This window comes from Xiphophorus couchianus, chromosome 4 (assembly GCF_001444195.1).
Source record: "Xiphophorus couchianus chromosome 4, X_couchianus-1.0, whole genome shotgun sequence".
NCBI classification, from domain to species: Eukaryota; Metazoa; Chordata; class Actinopteri; order Cyprinodontiformes; family Poeciliidae; genus Xiphophorus; species Xiphophorus couchianus.
In genome coordinates this window covers 33,241,929-33,261,042 of record NC_040231.1, presented here as the reverse complement: position 1 = coordinate 33,261,042, position 19,114 = coordinate 33,241,929, and the positions used below count along the sequence as shown (strand labels likewise).

At 42.3% G+C, this 19,114-nt stretch overlaps 2 protein-coding genes across 2 annotated transcripts; both read left to right on the top strand.

Moving 5' to 3' along the window:
* Positions 1–495: 495 nt before the first annotated feature.
* On the top strand, positions 496–12,086 carry spg21 (SPG21 abhydrolase domain containing, maspardin). The gene is made up of 8 exons (XM_028014214.1): positions 496–866; positions 6,096–6,257; positions 6,683–6,763; positions 7,261–7,406; positions 7,487–7,595; positions 9,315–9,422; positions 9,513–9,653; positions 11,543–12,086. The coding sequence occupies exons 1-8, from the start codon at positions 804–806 to the stop codon at positions 11,666–11,668; spliced, it is 936 nt and encodes a 311-aa protein (XP_027870015.1). The 5' UTR covers positions 496–803; the 3' UTR covers positions 11,669–12,086.
* Positions 12,087–14,020: 1,934 nt separating this feature from the next.
* tollip (toll interacting protein) lies at positions 14,021–18,796 on the top strand. The gene is made up of 6 exons (XM_028014215.1): positions 14,021–14,053; positions 15,417–15,566; positions 15,810–15,992; positions 16,321–16,473; positions 17,687–17,771; positions 17,850–18,796. The coding sequence occupies exons 1-6, from the start codon at positions 14,021–14,023 to the stop codon at positions 18,071–18,073; spliced, it is 828 nt and encodes a 275-aa protein (XP_027870016.1). The 3' UTR covers positions 18,074–18,796.
* Positions 18,797–19,114: the final 318 nt, after the last annotated feature.

The window sequence follows — 19,114 nt, the reverse complement described above, 5'->3', positions numbered from 1 at the left end:
GTTTAACAGACGTAGTCAGATTTCTTGGCTTTCAAAGACGGCCACATACAAATACTAGAAAAGTTTGTTACATTCAGTAACATCAGAATATCTGAGCGTTTAAAATTAAAATGTGAAAAGTGTTTTTCGTCTAAATATGTGGACTTATGTGTCTTCCAGTTGCTTCAGGTAGCACCAGCTATGAATTAATGATACATACTTGAAGTGAATTTCAAACATAACCGATTGCTCCCGGTTTGGACATTTTATGTAAAAAAAAAAAAAAAAGAAGAAGAAGAAGTTAGAGACGAAATAAAAATGTAAATGTAATGGTTCTTTTAGTTCTAAAATATTGCAATACTAAAATATTATTAATACTTGTGGGTAGTTGTAATCGTTTAACAGAACTGCAACACAGCCGAAAATCTTTTGATTTAAAAAAAACGAAACAAGGAAGATAATGTTCCCTGATTGGTTGATGCAGCCCCCCCAAAAAACTATGTTTTCCGATTTCCGGTCGTATCTAAACGCACCTTTTTGCGTGAGTAGTGGTAGACGCTTTGCGGAAGTAGGTAAAAAAAAGAGTCATAAGATCAGCCTGAAGATAGAAAAAACATGCAACAGTGACATGGATGAACACCCCCGGGCACCGTGACTCACCGCCACCCGCAGCAGGACGGCAGCAGCGGCCTGAAGTGGCGGCCCGACCCGGGGAATTTGTGAGCAGCGTTAGCAGCTAGCAGCGGGGTTTGTTCGGCTTGCTGTCCGGAGGAGAGGGAGCGCTTTCCGAGCTGATTCAGTCCCGCCTGCATGTGACAGCTCAGATGGAGGAGATCAAAGTGTCTCCTGACTACAACTGGTTCAGAAGCACAGTACCCCTGAAGAGAGTAAGTACAGCCACCTCCTGCTGTTTAGATCCATCAAGTTATCCGGAGACCGCATTGGAAGGTTGATTAAACATTCATGTGTTTTGTATTATGAATCATAACTGCATGTGCCTGTTAATAAGGTGTGCTACCGTCAGATCAGAAATGTTGACTGGAGCTCCAGAGTCTCCAGATTTATGAAGGGATCCAGTCAATGGAGATCCCAGCCGTCTTTACTGACAGCGTGGTGCCAGGTTCGGTCCAGACTGGCCCTCCTAATGGCGTGGATGGTAGTTACTGAAGAAGGACTTGTGGGGTGATGCCTGTGTGTTACAGTAACAGGAAATACTATCAGTTGACCACATTGAACACACCACTCTATACTTCTCTCCATCATATGACGATCCTCATTGCTCTCTTGGAGTTTTAGGATCTTCATTAGCAAGAGTGATATCAGGGAGAAAAACAAAGAGGAGACGACTGGGACTGAAAGGCCTTTTTAATGGCTAAATTTGATTCAGAAATGCTTTATTAATCCCAAAGGCTTTAGGAAAGTATTGGCTGTGGGGAAAACGGATCTTCTGTCAGTCTGATGAAGTATTAGCAGAGTTTTAATGCTTTGAACCTGAGATGTTGAGGCCTACCATATATTGCACCCAAGTCATCCTTTGCGATTATGATATTGCTCATGCTGATCCTGCCAGGCTAAATGTGTATTTCAGAGCTCTAGGTATAATTGATCAGTATATTTTCATATGTAAGGTTGTAATTGGCTGCTATACGTCAGTGTACATGCAAGTTGTTTAAACCAGAGACTTGCCATGATTTGATTAAAACATCTGGAAATATCTGCATTTGAATATCAAAGTGGAAGTGTTGTATAAAATCTAGCATCACATCATGTTATAATATTCCCTCATCATAAACTTACCTGGAGTGTTGCTTTGTTTCTTTCATGTATGCTTGGAAAAATTATTTTATCTCCCGTGGCAACCATTCAGAGGTGCCTAAACTCTTCCTGTCTCAAAGCCCCGCCTATTTCCACAAAGCTCCTCCTTGAAGCTGCACTCTCCAGCAGAGCCGTCCCTCCCCCTGCTCCTCCAGACTAGTGGCAGCAGCAATTAGCAAACACCTGGTGGAACTGCAAATCTTGTGAGCTCATCAAATCAACTACTTCTGAGTTCAATGCTCCTAAGAATAGTTGTACAGTGGAGGAACATTGTTGTGATGACGTGCTGAAGGTGGAATGGCTTCTTAAAAAAACAGAGACCCAATTTCAATTACAAAGTCAAATTTCTTTTAAGTCATGTTTGATACATATAGCGTTTTTATAACAACTGATGGTAGCATAGTTATTTGATTGTGCTATGAAATGACACTATGGGCCTGGAAAATACATAATACTGCTATGTAGGCAAACTGGCAGCCAGGAAGTTCAAGAGAAAGAAGGGATAAAAACGATGTAGTTCCATACTGACTGCAGCTGCTGCTGAAGTCAGTCTGGTTTTAACAAGGGGTATAAATCATAGAATAGAAATAACCTAAGTGAAGTGACAGGAAAGGCAAAGCATGTAGATTCACACCAAGGCAAAAATATAAAAACAGGAAGTAAGAAAAGATACTGTAGTAGAGGACAGGCAGATTTATAGCACATGAAAGAAATACTGCAGTTATTAAAATAGCATAGTCAGATTGACACAGTGGGAAAAACATGTTGCATTTATATTTGTTGCAGAAAGAAACAAACTATTTACAAGACATGGCAAAACTGAAAATAACAGCAGGGATGGTTCTAGAGTCTGACCACTGCTGGGAGGAAGGATCTGTGGTAACCCTGCTTACAGTACCCAGGATGCATTTCTCCAGCTCAGCCACAGCTCCATGTATGGGGCGGGGGACATCCTAAAGACCAGCAGCGTGGTCTGTTTTAAACTTCTAATAGATTAAGAAGTGTGAGTTGGAAAAAAGTAAGTTCATAGTTTGAGAATGTCAGCTGCTATTCTGATACAATAAACTTTAACAACTGAAATGAAAGCAGTCAGGAAGCGTTGTTCGTCAGCTGGTGTGTGTCGGTCTAAAGCCAGACTTCAGCATCCAATCAAACCCTCCCAAACATTCTGCTGCGAGTCCATCCAAATCTGAGCAGCTCAGATGCTAAAACCTTGCTTTTTAAAGAACTACAATGTAAATCCTGCTGATCTGGGACTGGACTTTGACTGGTCCACTAAGTTTCTTCTCCTGTTGGATTAAGCACAGCCATTTATTCAGTAGTTTTACACTGTACTCCGGGCCACTGTCAGTGTTTACTAATCAGCCACTCACTCCGTGTCGCTGGGATTCCACTCAGATGTGAGGTTCTCACAGTGGCTCTGTGTTGAGCTGTGGTGCATCAGCCGCTTATCAGGAGTGGGTTGTTTGCTAATCAAAGAATCTATTTGACCTCACCGGTGGAAACTCACTGCTTTCTGCCCTGAATGAGGACTGAAGGTGCTTATCCAACAGCACTGAGCTCATTCAGTCATGGTCACATGATTCCACTCAGAGGGGCCTTTGGATCACACGCTGCTCACTATCACATGTTGCATCTAAGCTGTGAGTGAGGCATGATTTTCACTGGAAAATCTGAAGGTAAAGATCAGTGTGATATGAGGGTTTTTTCTGAATATTGTGAGAAAATGTTAAAAAAATCAAAGTCTAGCTGCAGTTTTTGAACATGTCGTATTTAAAAAAGAAAACGTAAAGCCCACCGTGTGTCATTTTTAAGATTGTACACATCAGGTCACAGTATCTGAAACATCTGAGGTGTCCTGTTGATGTATGTCATAAATTCAAATAAGAGAATGTGTCCAAACAAACCTGTATGAAAGAGTGAACACATGAATCCAAGCATGTTTACTTTATGGGATGAAGTGTGGAGAAAGGAATATAAACTTCCTCTTTTGATTCACTCGCAGTTCAGTTCAATGAAGGAGTTCCAGTCTTCTTTTTCAACATGTCTCCATTCTCTTTTTTGCATGACCCAACATCATCTCCACACGTGAAGAGAAGAGAATCTTTAAGCAAGAGTCTCTGAACAGTAGAATCAGCCTGTCCTGTTATTGTTTTATTGCACCGACATGGACTGACGCTGTTGCTGGAAGTGATCGTGGGAAGGGAAGAGGCTGAGGCATTTGAACCTGTAAACCTGTTTATTGGCGTGACTATACTGTCAACACAGAGGCACTCGGGGGCTTGACAGAACCCTGGCAAACTAGTTTAACCAAGTCGCTCACTTGAACCACTGACTAGTAATTTTCTTGAAGTTGCTATCAGGACAATAAATGAATGTATCTCCATGAAGCCACCAATCTCTCACTATGACACTTTATAATCTGTTTATAACCATCTGTTTTCAAAAGTGGATTGTGCATTGATCTAGGCCACCTCACCTTCAGGTTGGTTAGATGCACATCACTTATTTTGTACATAGAATGAAAATACTTCTCATGTTAGTCCAGGGGTGGGCCTCTAAATGCTCTGTTACATCTGGCAAACCAGCTGTAGTGGGACTTTAATCAGTCCCACTGCTACATCCAGGATGCTGCAATGTTTTTTTGTAATTGTTGCAACCTAAAATTACTGATTTTTGAGGATCCTTTTTCAAAAGAATTGCAGCTAAGTTGCACATTTTAAAAATATTTATTTTTGCCATACAATATAGTCTTACAAAAAAAGATATGGAGCTGAGGTGTTCATACAAAACAGGTCTGAGTAATCCAAAATGGATAAAAATGTTGCTGCGGTAAGCTGTTTCTTCATTTTAGGAGAAAAGTCAAATTTGTTTTGAAAGGAAAAGCCCAATTTGAGCTTAAGTCAACAAGCAAGACAACAAGATACTTATGTGAACAACCTTGATGATATTTTCAGTGAAGGTTCTGTTGCCAAGATCTCCCTCAGCGTCTTGCTCTCCAAAACCGACTGCATGTCTGAGCACAGTTCCAGTAACACTGCTGGAAACGTCCTCATGGAGGTTTACACCATTAGTTCAATTAATTCAATCCAGATCTATGTAACAGTCACAAAATGTTACCAAAATCACTCTGTCAATCTAAAATCTCTCAGAAAATCTTACAAATGTAGTGAATCGCATCAAATGCTGAACATTGTGATATGTATTGCGTTGTGAGCAGAATATCACATATCATACTGTATCGTGAGATTAGTGCATTGTTACAGCCCTACTCCTTATGAAGAGTAGGTTAGAAAGATGAAATCTGATGCCGTCTCTTATGTTTAGTGTTGGTTTTTCATATTTAACTGAAAGATGACTTCTTTCATTCCACTCAAACCACCTGTCCTCCTGTGTGAAATGTCCACATCGCTGTCTTCAAGAAATTGTCCCTAAGATGTAAGTGAAATGCTGGTTCTTCTGTGTTGGGCTGTTTTATTGTGTAGCTGCTGTTTAGTTTCTCCAGCGTAGAGTTTTAAACATTCCTCACTGGACCAGACCCAACCGCTCAGTTTGTGTTTGGGTGTTTTGTCCTTGGGGTGAACTACTTTCTGTTTGAGGGTGTTGTTAGTTTTAAAATGCCCTGGTACATTGTGTTTAGAAAGTGCCATGGTTTGGCCACGTTAAAGCAACACGACCTGAACATTGAGCTTCATAGAGGGAAAAGCCAGTGACTCCTGTGTCTTAATTGCCTAATCAGTAACCTTACTAACCTTATTATTTTGAGTGTTCTTTAACTTTTAAACCTATTTGGGCTCCCATATGTTCAGAACTGAAGAAGTCTTTTTGAAAAGACTTCCTTAAGAAACAAGAGAAGAAGTCAGTTACCACCTGTTTAAGCCAGCGGTCTCAAACTGCAGTTTTCAAAGGCCAGAGTCCTGCAACTTTTAGATGTGTGGATCGTCCTACACACAGAATTAAATGGTGAAACTGCCTCACCATCGAACTTGACTTCATGCTGATGAGCCAATCAGAGCTAGGTGTGCCGAAGCAAAGAGACTTCAAACAATATACCGGCCTTTCAAGACTGGAGTTTGAGACTATTGCTTTAAGCTGTCAGGACCATCATGTTCTGAAATGTGTACAGCAGCGACCAGGTAGAATAGTAATGCTTGATGTGTGATTTGTATTATTTTTATGGGCATTTAATAAAGATTGTTTCTTTCTAATATGGTGTAATAATGTAATGTGCATCATTTTTAAGACAAATGCAACCATCAGGTTACAGAACAAGTGTGTGTGTGTGTGTGTGTTTTTTCCAGTTTATTGTTGACGATGACGACAGCAAGGTGTGGTCTCTGTATGATGCTGGCCCAAAAAGCATCAGGTGTCCAATCATCTTCCTTCCCCCAGTCAGTGGGACTGCGGAGGTGTTCTTCCAGCAGGTGCAGGCCCTGACTGGCTGGGGTTACAGGGTCATCTCGGTGAGTTCACCACAGCAGGAATCCTCATGTGATCCTCATCACTGCCATCTATAAGAGGATAAATCATCTCTGCTTCACTCATTTCTTACCTCTGACATTGTGTAGAAATACACAAAAACATAAACTTTTCACAATCTAAAGTTTTAGTGTCTTGTCCAACAACACAACGGCTGAGATGGATGGAGCTGGGGTTTGAACCAGCAACCCCCTGGTTACAGGACTGACCCCTGCGCCACGGTTACCATATCTTCTTACAGAGCCAATGCAGTGCAAAGCCTGTTCTTGTTCTAGCTGTTGTGACTCTTTTCAGCAATTCCTGATGCCTCACATTTGTTTTTGTATCAAATCTCAAATTTATTAAGTGATCAGAAATATTGGCTGCTTACCTTTCCCATTTGTTTTAATCATATGTTGTTCTGTTTTAGCTGCAGTATCCAGTGTACTGGGACCTCATGGAGTTCTGTGATGGCTTCCGGAAGCTTCTGGATCACCTTCAACTGGACAAGGTCCAACTTTGTTCTCATAGATCCCTTGAGGCCCATTTATGCCTCCTTATGCACAATAATAAGTCTGTTACCGTGTCGAGTAACAGACAGCCTCATGCTTTTAATGTGTGGTTAGGTTGCCATTGTTGTTAGACAATATAGCCATCATAAGACAGTTCAGAGTTCATTCAGAGGAAAATAAAGGTGGAGGAAATTTTGATAATTCACATTCTCTGAAAAAACTTCAGAAGAGGTTCTGCAGTAGACAGAAGTTTTCTGTGCAGCCATCAGGGTATGTGAATGGAGAAGATTTAACTTTTTTTTCTGTCTTTTTCTTCTCCTTGGTTCCCTGCACTAGTCATGCATGAGGTGTGCCACACCTTCCAAATGATCATTGGTGGTATCGCACCTTTTGTTGTGTTTGGCTATGCATTTGGAAGTGACCTGGCCTGATATGACTGGTTTATGTATGACGTGTGTATGACGTCTGTGTAACGCTGACCCCATGTCACACTCAGGTCCACCTGTTCGGGGCATCTTTGGGAGGATTCTTGGCTCAGAAGTTTGCAGAGTATACTCACAAGTCTCCCAGAGTGCACTCTTTGATCCTGTGTAACTCATTCAGTGACACGTCCATATTTCACCAGACATGGACTGCAAACAGGTGCCACTGACTCACTCTCACTGACATGATGGTTTCATTTTAGAGTCTCTTTATTCATGCTGCTTCTGTGTTGCTGCCAGTTTCTGGCTCATGCCAGCTTTCCTGCTGAAGAAGATCGTCCTGGGAAACTTTGCTAAAGGACCTGTGGACCCTAAGATGGCAGATGCAATCGACTTCATGGTAGATAGGGTATGTAACCATGGATGTCAGTCAGCTTTAGTAATGACATTAACAGTTGATTCCTGTCTTCATGCTTATGTTTACAGTGGGGAGAACAAGTATTTGATACACTGTTGATTTTTCAGGTTTTCCCACTTGCAAAGCATGTAGAAGACTGTAATTTTTATCATAGGTACTCTTCAACTGTGAGTGATGGAATCTAAAACAAAAATCCAGAAAAATACAATGTATGATTTTTAAATAATTAATTTCCATTTTATTGTGTGAAATAAGTATTTGATACACCGGAAAAACGAAACTTAATATTTGGTACAGAAACCTTTGTTTGCAATTACAGAGATCAGACGTTTCCTGTAGTTCTTGACCAGGTTTGCACACACTGCAGCAGGGATTTTGGCCCACTCCTCCATACAGATCTCCTCCAGAGCCTTCAGGTTTCGGGGCTGTCGCTGGGCCACACGGACTTTAAGCTCCCTCCAAAGATTTTCTATTGGATTCAGGTCTGGAGACTGGCTAGGCCACTCCAGGACCTTAAGATGTTTCCTACGGAGCCACTCTTTAGTTGCCCTGGCTGTGTGTTTTGGGTCGTTATCATGCTGGAAGACCCAGCCACGACCCATCTTCAGTGCTCTTACTGAGGGAAGGAGGTTGTTGGCCAAAATCTCACGATACATGGCCCCATCCATCCTTCCCACAATATGGTGCAGTCGTCCTGTCCCCTTTGCAGAAAAGCATCCCCAAAGAATGATGTTTCCACCGCCATGCTTCACGGTTGGGATGGTGTTCTTGGGGTTGTACTCATCATTCTTCTTCCTCCAAACATGACAAGTGGAGTTTAAACCAAAAAGTTCTATTTTTGTCTCATCAGACCACATGACCTTCTCCCATTCCTCCTCTGGATCATTCAGATGGTCATTTGCAAACATCAGATGGGCTTTGACATGCGTTGGCTTGAGGAAGGGCACCTTGCGTGCACTGCAGGATTTTAATCCTTGGCGGCGTAGAGTGTTACTGGTTGTTTTCTTTGAGACTGTGGTCCCAGCTCTATTCAGGTCATTGACCAGGTCCTGCCGTGTAGTTCTGGGCTCATTCCTCACCTTCCTCAAGATCAATGATGCTCCACGAGGTGAGATCTTGCATGGCGCCCCAGACCGAGGGAGATTTTTGTTATTTTGTATTTCTTCCATTTTCTAATAATTGCACCAACTGTTGTTGCCTTCTCACCAAGCTGCTTGCCTATTGTCCTGTAGCCCATCCCAGCCTTGTGCAGGTCTACAATTCTATCCCTGATGTCCTTACACAGCTCTCTGGTCTTGGGCATTGTGGAGATGCTGGAGTCTGATTGATTGAGTGTGTGGACAGGTGTCTTTTATACAGGTAACGAGTTCAAACAGGTGCAATTAATACAGGTAATGAGTGGAGAACAGGAGGGCTTCTTAAAGAAGAACTAACATGTCTGTGAGAGCCAACATTCTTACTGGTTGATAGATGATCAAATACTTATTTCACACAATAAAATGGAAATTAATTATTTAAAAATCATACATTGTATTTTTCTGGATTTTTGTTTTAGATTCCATCACTCACAGTTGAAGAGTACCTATGATAAAAATTACAGTCTTCTACATGCTTTGCAAGTGGGAAAACCTGAAAAATCAACAGTGTATCAAATACTTGTTCTCCCCACTGTATATGTTAAACACATCAGTCTGTGTTTTCCTTATGCAGCTGGAGACTCTGAGTCAAAGCGAGCTAGCTTCAAGGCTAACACTTAACTGTCAGAACTCCTACGTTGAGCCTCACAAAATAAAAGATGTTGCTGTGACCATCATAGATGTAAGTTTTGTTGTTTTTTTTATCTCCTTTATCTGATTCTATCCTGTGTATTCCAAGCACATCTGACCTAGCTATGTTGTTGATGTTGAGGTGTTTGATCAGAGCGCCCTCTCACTGGAGGCCAAAGAAGAGATGTATAAACTGTATCCCAATGCTAGACGGGCACATCTGAAAACCGGAGGAAACTTCCCATATTTGTGCAGGAGCGCTGAGGTCAACCTTTACATACAGGTTGGTTCTGATTCACAATGTTTTACCCACTAATTTACAGTGTTTGCATTCTCTTGAAGTGAGGAAAGTTATTATTTGCAACCAGAAATGGACCAACGCCAGGAAGCTTTTATTGTTCTGAGTACAAAGTACAAGGAAGATTTGTAACTTAGGATGCAGAGAAGGTTTTTACTGGGAGTATTCTCAATCTTTGGGAAGCAAAGATTGACAACAGTCTGTCTGTTCAACAGACAATGGGATAATTCATCATTTACTGGATGAATTATCTGCAAATACCTCAAAGTTCATCTTGACCTTAACTGGACTCTTGACTTAAACCCTGTTCAGGCAGGAACAAGCTGATTTAACAGAGTAATGGGTTCTGTTAAACTCTATTAATGTTTAAAAAATGTATCATCTTTAGTGGAGATTAATCTGTCATTTATTACAAGGATCAATCTGAAAGGTGAGTCTTTTTGCTATCTGAGAGCTACCGTCTATTTAAAGGACCGACATCTTGTGACTTTATCCATCCATCATCTTCCACCTGTCTGGGGTTGGGTAGCAGCTTGAGCAGGGAGGCCCAGACTTCCCTCTTCTCAGCCACTTGTTCCAGCTCTTCCAGGGTAATCCCAAGATGTTCCCAGGCCAATTGAGAAATATAGTCCCTCCAGTGTGTCCTGGGTCTTCCTCTGCGTCTCCTCCCGGTGGGATGTGTTTGGAACACCTCACCAGGTTAGGGAGGCATTCTAACCAGATGCCCGAGCCACCTCACTGCTTCCTCTTGACATGGAGGAGCAGCAGCTCTACTCTGAGTCCCTCCCAGATGACTGAGCTTCTCAGCCTATCTCTAAGGGAAAGCCTAAACACCTAACAGAAAACTAAACTCGGCCACTTATATCAGCGATCTTGCTCTTTTGCTCTTTACCCAGAGCTCCAGAGATGTGACCACAGATGAGGGCAGGAACGTAGACCAACCAGTAAATTGAGTTTTGCCTTTTGACTCAGCTCTCTCTTTCCCACAGTGTGTCCTGGCTGCTCCACTTTTCCCTCATTCTTGAACAAGATCCCAAGATACTTAAACTCTTGCACTTGGGACAGGAACTCATCTCTGACTTGCAGAAGGCGGTCTATCCTTTTCCGACTCACCACCACGTATTTGGAGGCACTGATCCTCATTCCGGCCACTTCACACTTGGTTGTGAACTGCTCAAGCTATAGATGTAAATCCCGATTTGATGAAGCCAATAGGACCACATCATCTGCAAAGAGCAGAGACATGATCATGAGAACACCAAAACAGATCTCATCAACACCTTGACTGCGCTTAAAAATTCTGTCCATTCATTGTGTTATGAATAGAATCGGTAACCCTCCATGGATTGCCATATTACTGTGATGAAGGGCTTTGAGTGTCCCAATGTTTCTAAGAACCATGTTGTCAGGGGCTTCATGGTCACCCAAGACAAACTGATTCTAGGTGAGGGATCAGACAAAGATGCACTTTGTCTGGGTGAGGGAGCACCACTGGACACAGAGTGGGGTCACTGAAGAGGAGATGATGCCCCTTCACATGGGCTCAGCACCTGTGGGAGGGGCTTAAGGGGCCGGGTGCAATGTGGGATGGGTGGTGGCCGAAGGCGGGAACCTCTGCGGTTTGATTCTTGGCTATATTTCATTTAAGATGAAATGGAATTAAGAAATTTATTCCAAAGCAGATTGTGTTTACAAGAGGACCATACAGATTTATAAGAGTATCACATCATGTCTATGATATATTGTGACTTTTTCACAATCTATTTTAGACAAAGTCCCTCTCCCCTGCAGACAGAAATCTCTCCACAAAACAGTACTTATATGATGTGATGTAAATGTTAAATGATGACATTTTGGTTTCTACTACTTTTCAGATTCACTTGCGTCAGTTCCATGGTACCAGGTATGCTGCCATAGATCCTGCCATGGTAAGCGCAGAGGAGCTAGAGGTTCAGCGGAGCCACCTGAGCTACAACCAGGACCCTGAGGACAACCAATGAGCCGAGGTTTCCCTTCAGTCTGGTTCATCAGGACACGTTGACTCCTGAACTCATTTCACACTAGTCTCCAGGGACTTTTCTTTGGAGTCTAGCATTCAATCAAAAATTCAACTAAGAATGTTTTTATTTGTCAGATGGAGCAATATTTTCATATTGACGTGTGGTACATTACCGCTGCTTTGCTCTGCAAACCATACACAACACCTTGCCTTATGTGGAATGATTCTTGCACTCATAAGCTGCCTGAATGGTGTGTTCACGTCTGTTTGAAAGAGAAATTGTAGTAGACTGTACCAGCTGTTAACAGAATATTGAACACACTGGATATACAAAGACACTGTACGTCTGAAAGTTTGTGTAATTTACCAATATGAATTTTGTTTTTTTTTGGAATACAATTTTTCGTTTTGATTTCATATTTTGTTGGCTTTTGTCTTTTTTTTCCAACAAATACCTAGTGCTTGAAGTACTAGAAGCACCATCCGACGATGGATGGATGTAACTGAATTTTAATGTTAAAATGAATGATCCAACTCTCTGAGTTGACCAACTGGTGTCATGTCTGTTCCGAGGACATTTATTCAATTTTATCTAATCTCAAAGAAGTAAGGAAATAGTTTTAATCATAATCTCAACATGTTATGACAATGGCAATCTTCATACAATAGTTTCTAGCAGTAATACTTTGCAGCAAACAGGGTCCTGGATTCTGGAGTTTTTCTGCATTGATTTTGTATGTCCTCCCTGTGTATGCTTGCGTTCTCTTCAGGTACTCCAGCTTCTCCCAACAGTCCAAAAACATGAGTGAATATGAGTGGGTGCTTGTTATGTCTGCAAGACTCTGCATTGCCCTGAGAGAATCTGATTCTGGATGAGTGGGTCCATAGATATGAACAAGCTTTATGTTCATATCAATCTCAAGGACCCATCAATGACAATCAGTTGAAACTTCACATTTATGACCACAGCATAATGACATGTCCACTTTTTTTCCCCACACTGAAGTGAAATCAGACCTCCCCTTTCTTGTTTTGGGTCAGTTAGAATGACCAAAATTATTTCTATTTGCTAAATGACAACTTATTTATTAATGTCCTCAAAATCAAAAGTTTATATACATTTCCTCAGTCATTGCCTTTTACCCAGAACCCAAAGGTTCTGGGTTTCTTTCCACAAGCTTCCCCCAAAGGCTTGCTGGAATTCTGGACATAAAAACTTAATGGAATGAGACATCCAACTGTGAGATTTATGTGGATCCCTTCTCAGATGGGAATGCAGGCAATGAAGCAGTAGATGCTCTGAAAGTGGTAGATATGCTGTGAAGTAGATGAAAAAAAATTGTTACTCTGGTGGCAACATCACTGGGTGACGGGAAGCTGTATGTATTACTCAATAGCGTCCATATTGAAAAAGGGATTGAAAGAAACAAATTTAAGAAAAATATCTAATAAATAAATCTTGCTTGGTGACTGTAAGAGCCTTATGGTTGAAATGAGCAGTTACTGATGTGGCAGGATCACACGGCTTTGACACTTGGGTGGTGGGTGTGTCGAGGTGGGCGTGACTGTCACTAAGGTATGAATGGGAGCCATACTGGCGCGCTGATTGTATGTATGAGGAAGCGGGTGCGCCGGTGGTGGTCATAATTTCTGTTGACCGTGTTGTAATGTCGCTTATTGTTAGCCACATCGTATGGTTTAGCCTGGTCAGTATGTGTCAGTCCATGTAAAATCTGAAGTATGACAGTCAAGTGGAATAAATTGATGATTGCAACAACAAACTGAAGCGACTTGGAGTGTATTGAAGCACGCGTCGGACAGTCTGAAATTCACCGCGTTAACCCAGTGCGGCCCTCTACAATACCGCTAGTTTGCCGCACAATTAGTGACCAAATAAGATTTATTAAAAATAAGTTATTCTAAATTGTTAGGAATGCACCATAGAAAGAGGATGTTTAATAAGAAATATTTTCTATCAGTTTTTAAAAGTGAGTAAAAGGAACATCTTACAATTTGCATTGAAAAGGAGGAAGTAGGTATTTTGTAGAGACGAACATAGTAAATTTGTTTGTTCTGTTTTGCATTTTTGACTGGGGAAAATGGTTGATTCTGGCCCACCCTGCTGGTTAGCGGCGGTACTGCGCTATAAAGTGAGAACAAGCAGGAAGCAAACCGCCGGACACTGGGGGCAGCACTGCACCATTATCTTCAATAGCAAGACATTTCCGGAGTTGGTTTCAGCCCAAACTCAGAAGCTCGGTTATTTTTAATGAGTCACTAAGGACTTTTTTTTTATTGTTTCAAGAAGCGTCACGACTCGACAGTATTTGAGTCCAGTTCTTGGAGGAACGACATGGCGACTTCCATTAGCACCCAGCGGGGACAGGTAACGGAGTGAATTAGCTCCAGGACTGACTGACTGTCAGCTAGGCGCAACTTGTGTCCTGATTTCTGACTCTCACTGACAGACATCCAGCCGGGCTCCCAGCTCAGCCTCTGACAGACTCATTTACTCGGATTTATCGTCTAATTAGCCGCTAGTTAGCTGTTGGTCAGCTAGCTTCTGTCCTGTCGGTGCTAGCTTCATCTTCTTGTTGAATGTTTTCCGCATCTTGGACATCTTCCCATTTCTCTGCTCAGTTCCCGGTCAGATCTGAGCTGCTGTGGTCACATCATGACACACAGACACATCGAGAAATGGTTTTCTTCTACCACATTTAGGGATTCATCAGATCGCATCATGTCTGTTTTTTGTTTTTAACCTCACTGATGGAGGAGCTCTTCAGACCGAGCCTGACGCCAGGCTGAGCCGCGCTCAGATTCCTTAACGACTGCGTTTCCTCGATGACAACAATAGAGATTCATACTAGTGGATGTGCTAAACAGAAGTTAAAATCAGGATAAAATGCATTAAAGAGCTGTTGATGTATCAACCTCTGAGATCACTCAGGCATGGGCGGTCCTAGCCTGTTCGGTGCCCTGGGCTGGGCAAACAACATTCAGCCCCCCCTCCCTGCTAGTTCAACCAAACATGACACGTCATTTAAATTTGCATTTACCAGCAGACACACTGCAAATTTAATTTAAAATCTTGTTTGGAAAACATGGAAGTGTGATGCAGTGCAAGGCTAGCATAACTTTCCCAACAATGTGAAATGACTAAGGGACTGTTGTACTGGCTAACAGCTAACACCAGAGAGTGTATTTGTAATGTCATTATCATTATATTATATTAAAATGATCACAAAACAACAGTGTTATCATTTATTGCAACTAGGTGTGCACTGATTTTCTGGTTGATTGCCGATTACGGATCTTTAAAAAACCTAACCTGGTGATTTTGATTTTGGCTGATAATTTTTTTATTGAAATGTTTTTAAATACAGCAAGAAAGTTGCTGACTTTGCAACAGTGGGGTGACAGACATGAACTGGTGCTGTCAGTCTGTCAGTCAAACCTCTCAGGGGAGAGCAGAAGAGGACAGTGGTTGATTTTTAGACCTTTGCTGAGGTAAATAAGATTGGAGATAAGATCGGCTTCACAGATGAGTATCAGCTGATCACCAATCTCCCAAAATGAAGGAAATCGAAACCAATAAATCGACTGGGGCATATATTGGTGCACTGCTAATTGCAATCATTTTTGGGACAATTTATCTTCCAGCAAAATCAGTTCTGGTGCCAGGCCTTCTTGTTAGTCGTTTTCGGTGCCTGCCCTGCCTCGTCCTCAGCAGTGTGTCGTGTCTCCAGGTGTACATCGGGGAGCTGCCGCAGGACTTCCTGCGGATCGCTCCCACCCAGCAGCAGCAGCAGGTCCAGCTGGACGCCCAGACGGCCCGCCAGCTGCAGTATGGAGGCTCGGTGAACACCGTGGGCCGACTCAGCATCACTGTAGTCCAGGTAAGATGGACCGTTCGAGCGGCAGCCAGGTGTCAACTTAGTGTATTTAGCTGGGTATGTTAGTACCCAGCTGCCTCTACAATTTGTTATTCATGATGTAAATTGCATTTATTGGGCTGAACATATGAAAGTGTTTTGCATTATTTCCTCATTATAGATTTGTACCCTTTTTCTCCCATCTATTGATTGGAGCCAACTTGTGTTTACTTCCTTACTAACGCTGCTATGTCTTTACCTGTGCAGGCCAAGCTGGCTAAAAACTACGGGATGACCCGGATGGATCCGTACTGCAGGATCAGACTGGGCTATGCGGTCTATGAGACCCCGACTGCTCATAACGGAGCAAAGAACCCGCGCTGGAACAAAGTGATCCAGTGTACGGTACCACCAGGCGTCGACTCCTTCTATCTGGAGATCTTTGATGAGGTGAGGAGCTTTGGAAAATACCCAACAAAAAACTAAACCTTAAAGTACACTGAAATGAAACTGCAACTTGTAGATGGACACTGCTGATGGACTGAACTGCAGTTCAACCATCTGAACAAATAAATTTAGTTTAAATAAATAAAACAATTCAAGTTTATGTTTTCAGAATTTATTTAATGTCTGTATCCGAAAATATGAATAAATATTTGAAATGGGAGCTGTGTATTCTAGTGAAATGATCCTAAATTGGCTGAAGTGGTCTGAGTTGATGTGTGTGTGTGTGGGTGTGTGTGTGTGTGTGTGTGCGTGTGTGTGTGTGTGCGTGCAGAGAGCGTTCTCCATGGATGACAGGATTGCCTGGACACATGTCACCATTCCTGAGGGCCTGAGGGACGGAAACGTGGTGGACGAGTGGTTCAGCCTCAGTGGGAGGCAGGGAGACGACAAGGAGGGCATGATTAACCTGGTCATGTCATTTGCTGTGAGTGCAATCACACACACACACACACACCCCGTCTAACAACTGACACACATTTTCTAATCCAACATGATGAAATAAAGATGTTAGTTTTACAGGTGAACCACGCTAACAGTTTTATTTCCAACTTCTCCAGGAATTGAAACGAAATCTAAACTAGTCAGCAGCAGTGACAGGTGTGTGTGTGTCGGCGTGTGTGGGGGTGTGTACTAGAGATGGAGGCATAGTTGGCTAACACACTAACTGTTGTTTCTTCTGACTAGGATTCAGATTTTAGGAAATTGTAATGGTCAGAAGTCTGAAGGCTTGGTTGATATTCTGAATAATTTCCATGTCTGTTATAAAACTCACTGAGTGATGAATAAAACACAAACCTGCTGTTCTACAGATTTACTCTAACAATACTATTGGTTAACTAACTAGAACTCCAGGAAACTTTGTGACAGTATTGCTATTTCATGGTAAAGTGTTTAGATTTTAGACAGTTTTATGAATTGCTGTTGCTGCAGTTGCTGCTCCCATGGTTACAGTCAGAATGTTTCAGCTCAGATCTTTGGCCAAATCATATTTCTAGACTATGAATGTTTCTGTAAGATCTCAGATAAACTGAGTCAACAGCATTGTCAGTATTAGTGGTGGGACTTAAATAAAAGTTCTAGTTGAGGTAACTGCAGGTTCCCGTGTTATAAGCCTGGTAGACCACCAGGCTTTAAGTGTTGTTTAACGCCAGTAACAGTAAACACTGTTACTCAGGGGCTCCAGGGACTCCAGGGGCGGTGAATCTGCTGTGCAGCAGATTCAGGTTGTTCCTAGGAAGAAAAAAAAAGTGACCCTTTCCTTTGCGTACATCTTCCAGAATGCCGTGTGGATCTGGATTGGAGTTCTGTAACATATTTTTTATTGATATTGATCACATTTCTATAGTGCTAGGTATTTTCTAATTCTACACTCGGTGCTAACATGTTGAGGAAAACGTCCAGCAGTGACGCGTCACTCTAGATACTCCAGATGTTTGTGTTTTTCTGCTGTGATAAAGTCAGAACTCCTTCCTCTGGTGGTGCATAGACATAATAGAAGCTGCTACCTAAAGACCAGCCTTGCATTATTTCCACATAATGGAACTTAGTCTGAGTGAGAAAGCTGAACAAGTTCACTACAATGAGTATCACAAGTTTCCATAGCAACCGTTCTAATGGTAAATGTCTCTTTATTGCAGTCCCTACCAGCAGCAATGATGACCCAGCCTGTTGTTCTAATGCCCTCTGTCTACCAGGAAGGAGTAGGCTATGTGCCTATTGCAGGTAAGACACACACACTCACACATACACACACGCCTACACACAATGGCTGCTGTCTCACTGCCTGTCTGGTATCCTAAGGGGTGCCAGGAGTCTATAACCAGGGTGTGGTCCCCATGGCCGTACCAAGCAGCATGCCGGCTATGGGGGGCCAGGGCCCGGCGTGCAGCGAGGAGGACCTGCAGGCTCTTCAGGACATGTTCCCCAACCTGGACAAGGAGGTGGTCCGCACGGTGCTGGAGGCGCAGCAGGGCAACAAGGACGCCGCCATCAACTCCCTCCTGCAGATGACCGAGGAGCTGTAGCTGCAGCAGCAGCAGCAGGGCGCAGCGGGCAGCAGACATTCCAACAGAAACGTGCACGATGCAGCAGGGAGGCCATGACCAATCAACTATCGCCCACAGAGACTACTGCAGCTTTCCACATGTACACACAGTTCTCCCAAAGAACTTTAACCCTGAGATTGATCCACCAGCTGCTACTCAGAGGTCCGTTTCCTCTCAGTTCAATTAGCCTAGCAGAATGTGTGTAGATACACACTGCACACACTGTTGCTGCATTGATAGGAGCAGCCAGGTGTGTACAGGTTGGACTCGGCGGTGGAGTGTGTAGATGTTTGGTTTGAGTTGTTGAAGGTTTGCTGACTTCAGGGTTTGATTTGCACTGATCGAGTCAATCTACCGTTTGTTTTGGCATTTTTAGCTGAATAGTGTTTGTGTCTGTGTTGTACAGCTCTTCCTTCACCTTTAGACAAAAAATGTTAGCTATATGAGAAATCTATAAATTATATAAAATCTATACAATACAAAATTTGGGTAAATGATCCATAAGGAAATTATGAAATATTACCCAACTGTCTTAGATGTATCTATAAAACACTAAGAAAAGTATTTTAAAGTTATTTTGATATAAAATCTAAAAGTTTCTGTGCAGTGGCTTGTTAATGAACCTTAGTGTCTGAAGTGCAGCGTGACGATGTTGCTTTGTTCCATGATTAGCTTGCCAATAAAGCTTCTGAGGCCAAAATACTTTGAAGTTTTTCTTTGTTCACTTCAAGTTGAAACAGTCATTAGTTTTATCTTCATCGGTTTCATCTAGAACTGAACACAGTCTGACAGGACCGACACACACACACAACACACACAACGGACACAAAGATACATGAATACTAGTAGCTACACACAGCACCTGTTAAAAAAACAATCTCCAGGTTTTTAAAGGTATAGTTCTGACTTTTTGAGATGAGATTCTGCAGGTTATGGAACATCTTCATTTTGTACAAGTAGAGATTAATTTTCCTTGCAGGATCAAAGTAAAACTTTTTAATTTATAGGACCTTTCAAAAT

Excerpts from the sequence above, each read along its gene's own strand:
- tollip (XM_028014215.1), top strand. The coding sequence starts at position 14,021 with ATGGCGACTTCCATTAGCACCCAGCGGGGACAG. Across the intron at positions 14,054-15,416 it reads TTAGCACCCAGCGGGGACAG|GTGTACATCGGGGAGCTGCC; the intron begins GTAACGGAGTGA and ends TCGTGTCTCCAG. Across the intron at positions 17,772-17,849 it reads AGGCTATGTGCCTATTGCAG|GGGTGCCAGGAGTCTATAAC; the intron begins GTAAGACACACA and ends TGGTATCCTAAG.
- spg21 (XM_028014214.1), top strand. The coding sequence starts at position 804 with ATGGAGGAGATCAAAGTGTCTCCTGACTACAACTGGTTCAGAAGCACA. Across the intron at positions 867-6,095 it reads GCACAGTACCCCTGAAGAGA|TTTATTGTTGACGATGACGA; the intron begins GTAAGTACAGCC and ends TGTTTTTTCCAG. Across the intron at positions 6,258-6,682 it reads GGGGTTACAGGGTCATCTCG|CTGCAGTATCCAGTGTACTG; the intron begins GTGAGTTCACCA and ends GTTCTGTTTTAG.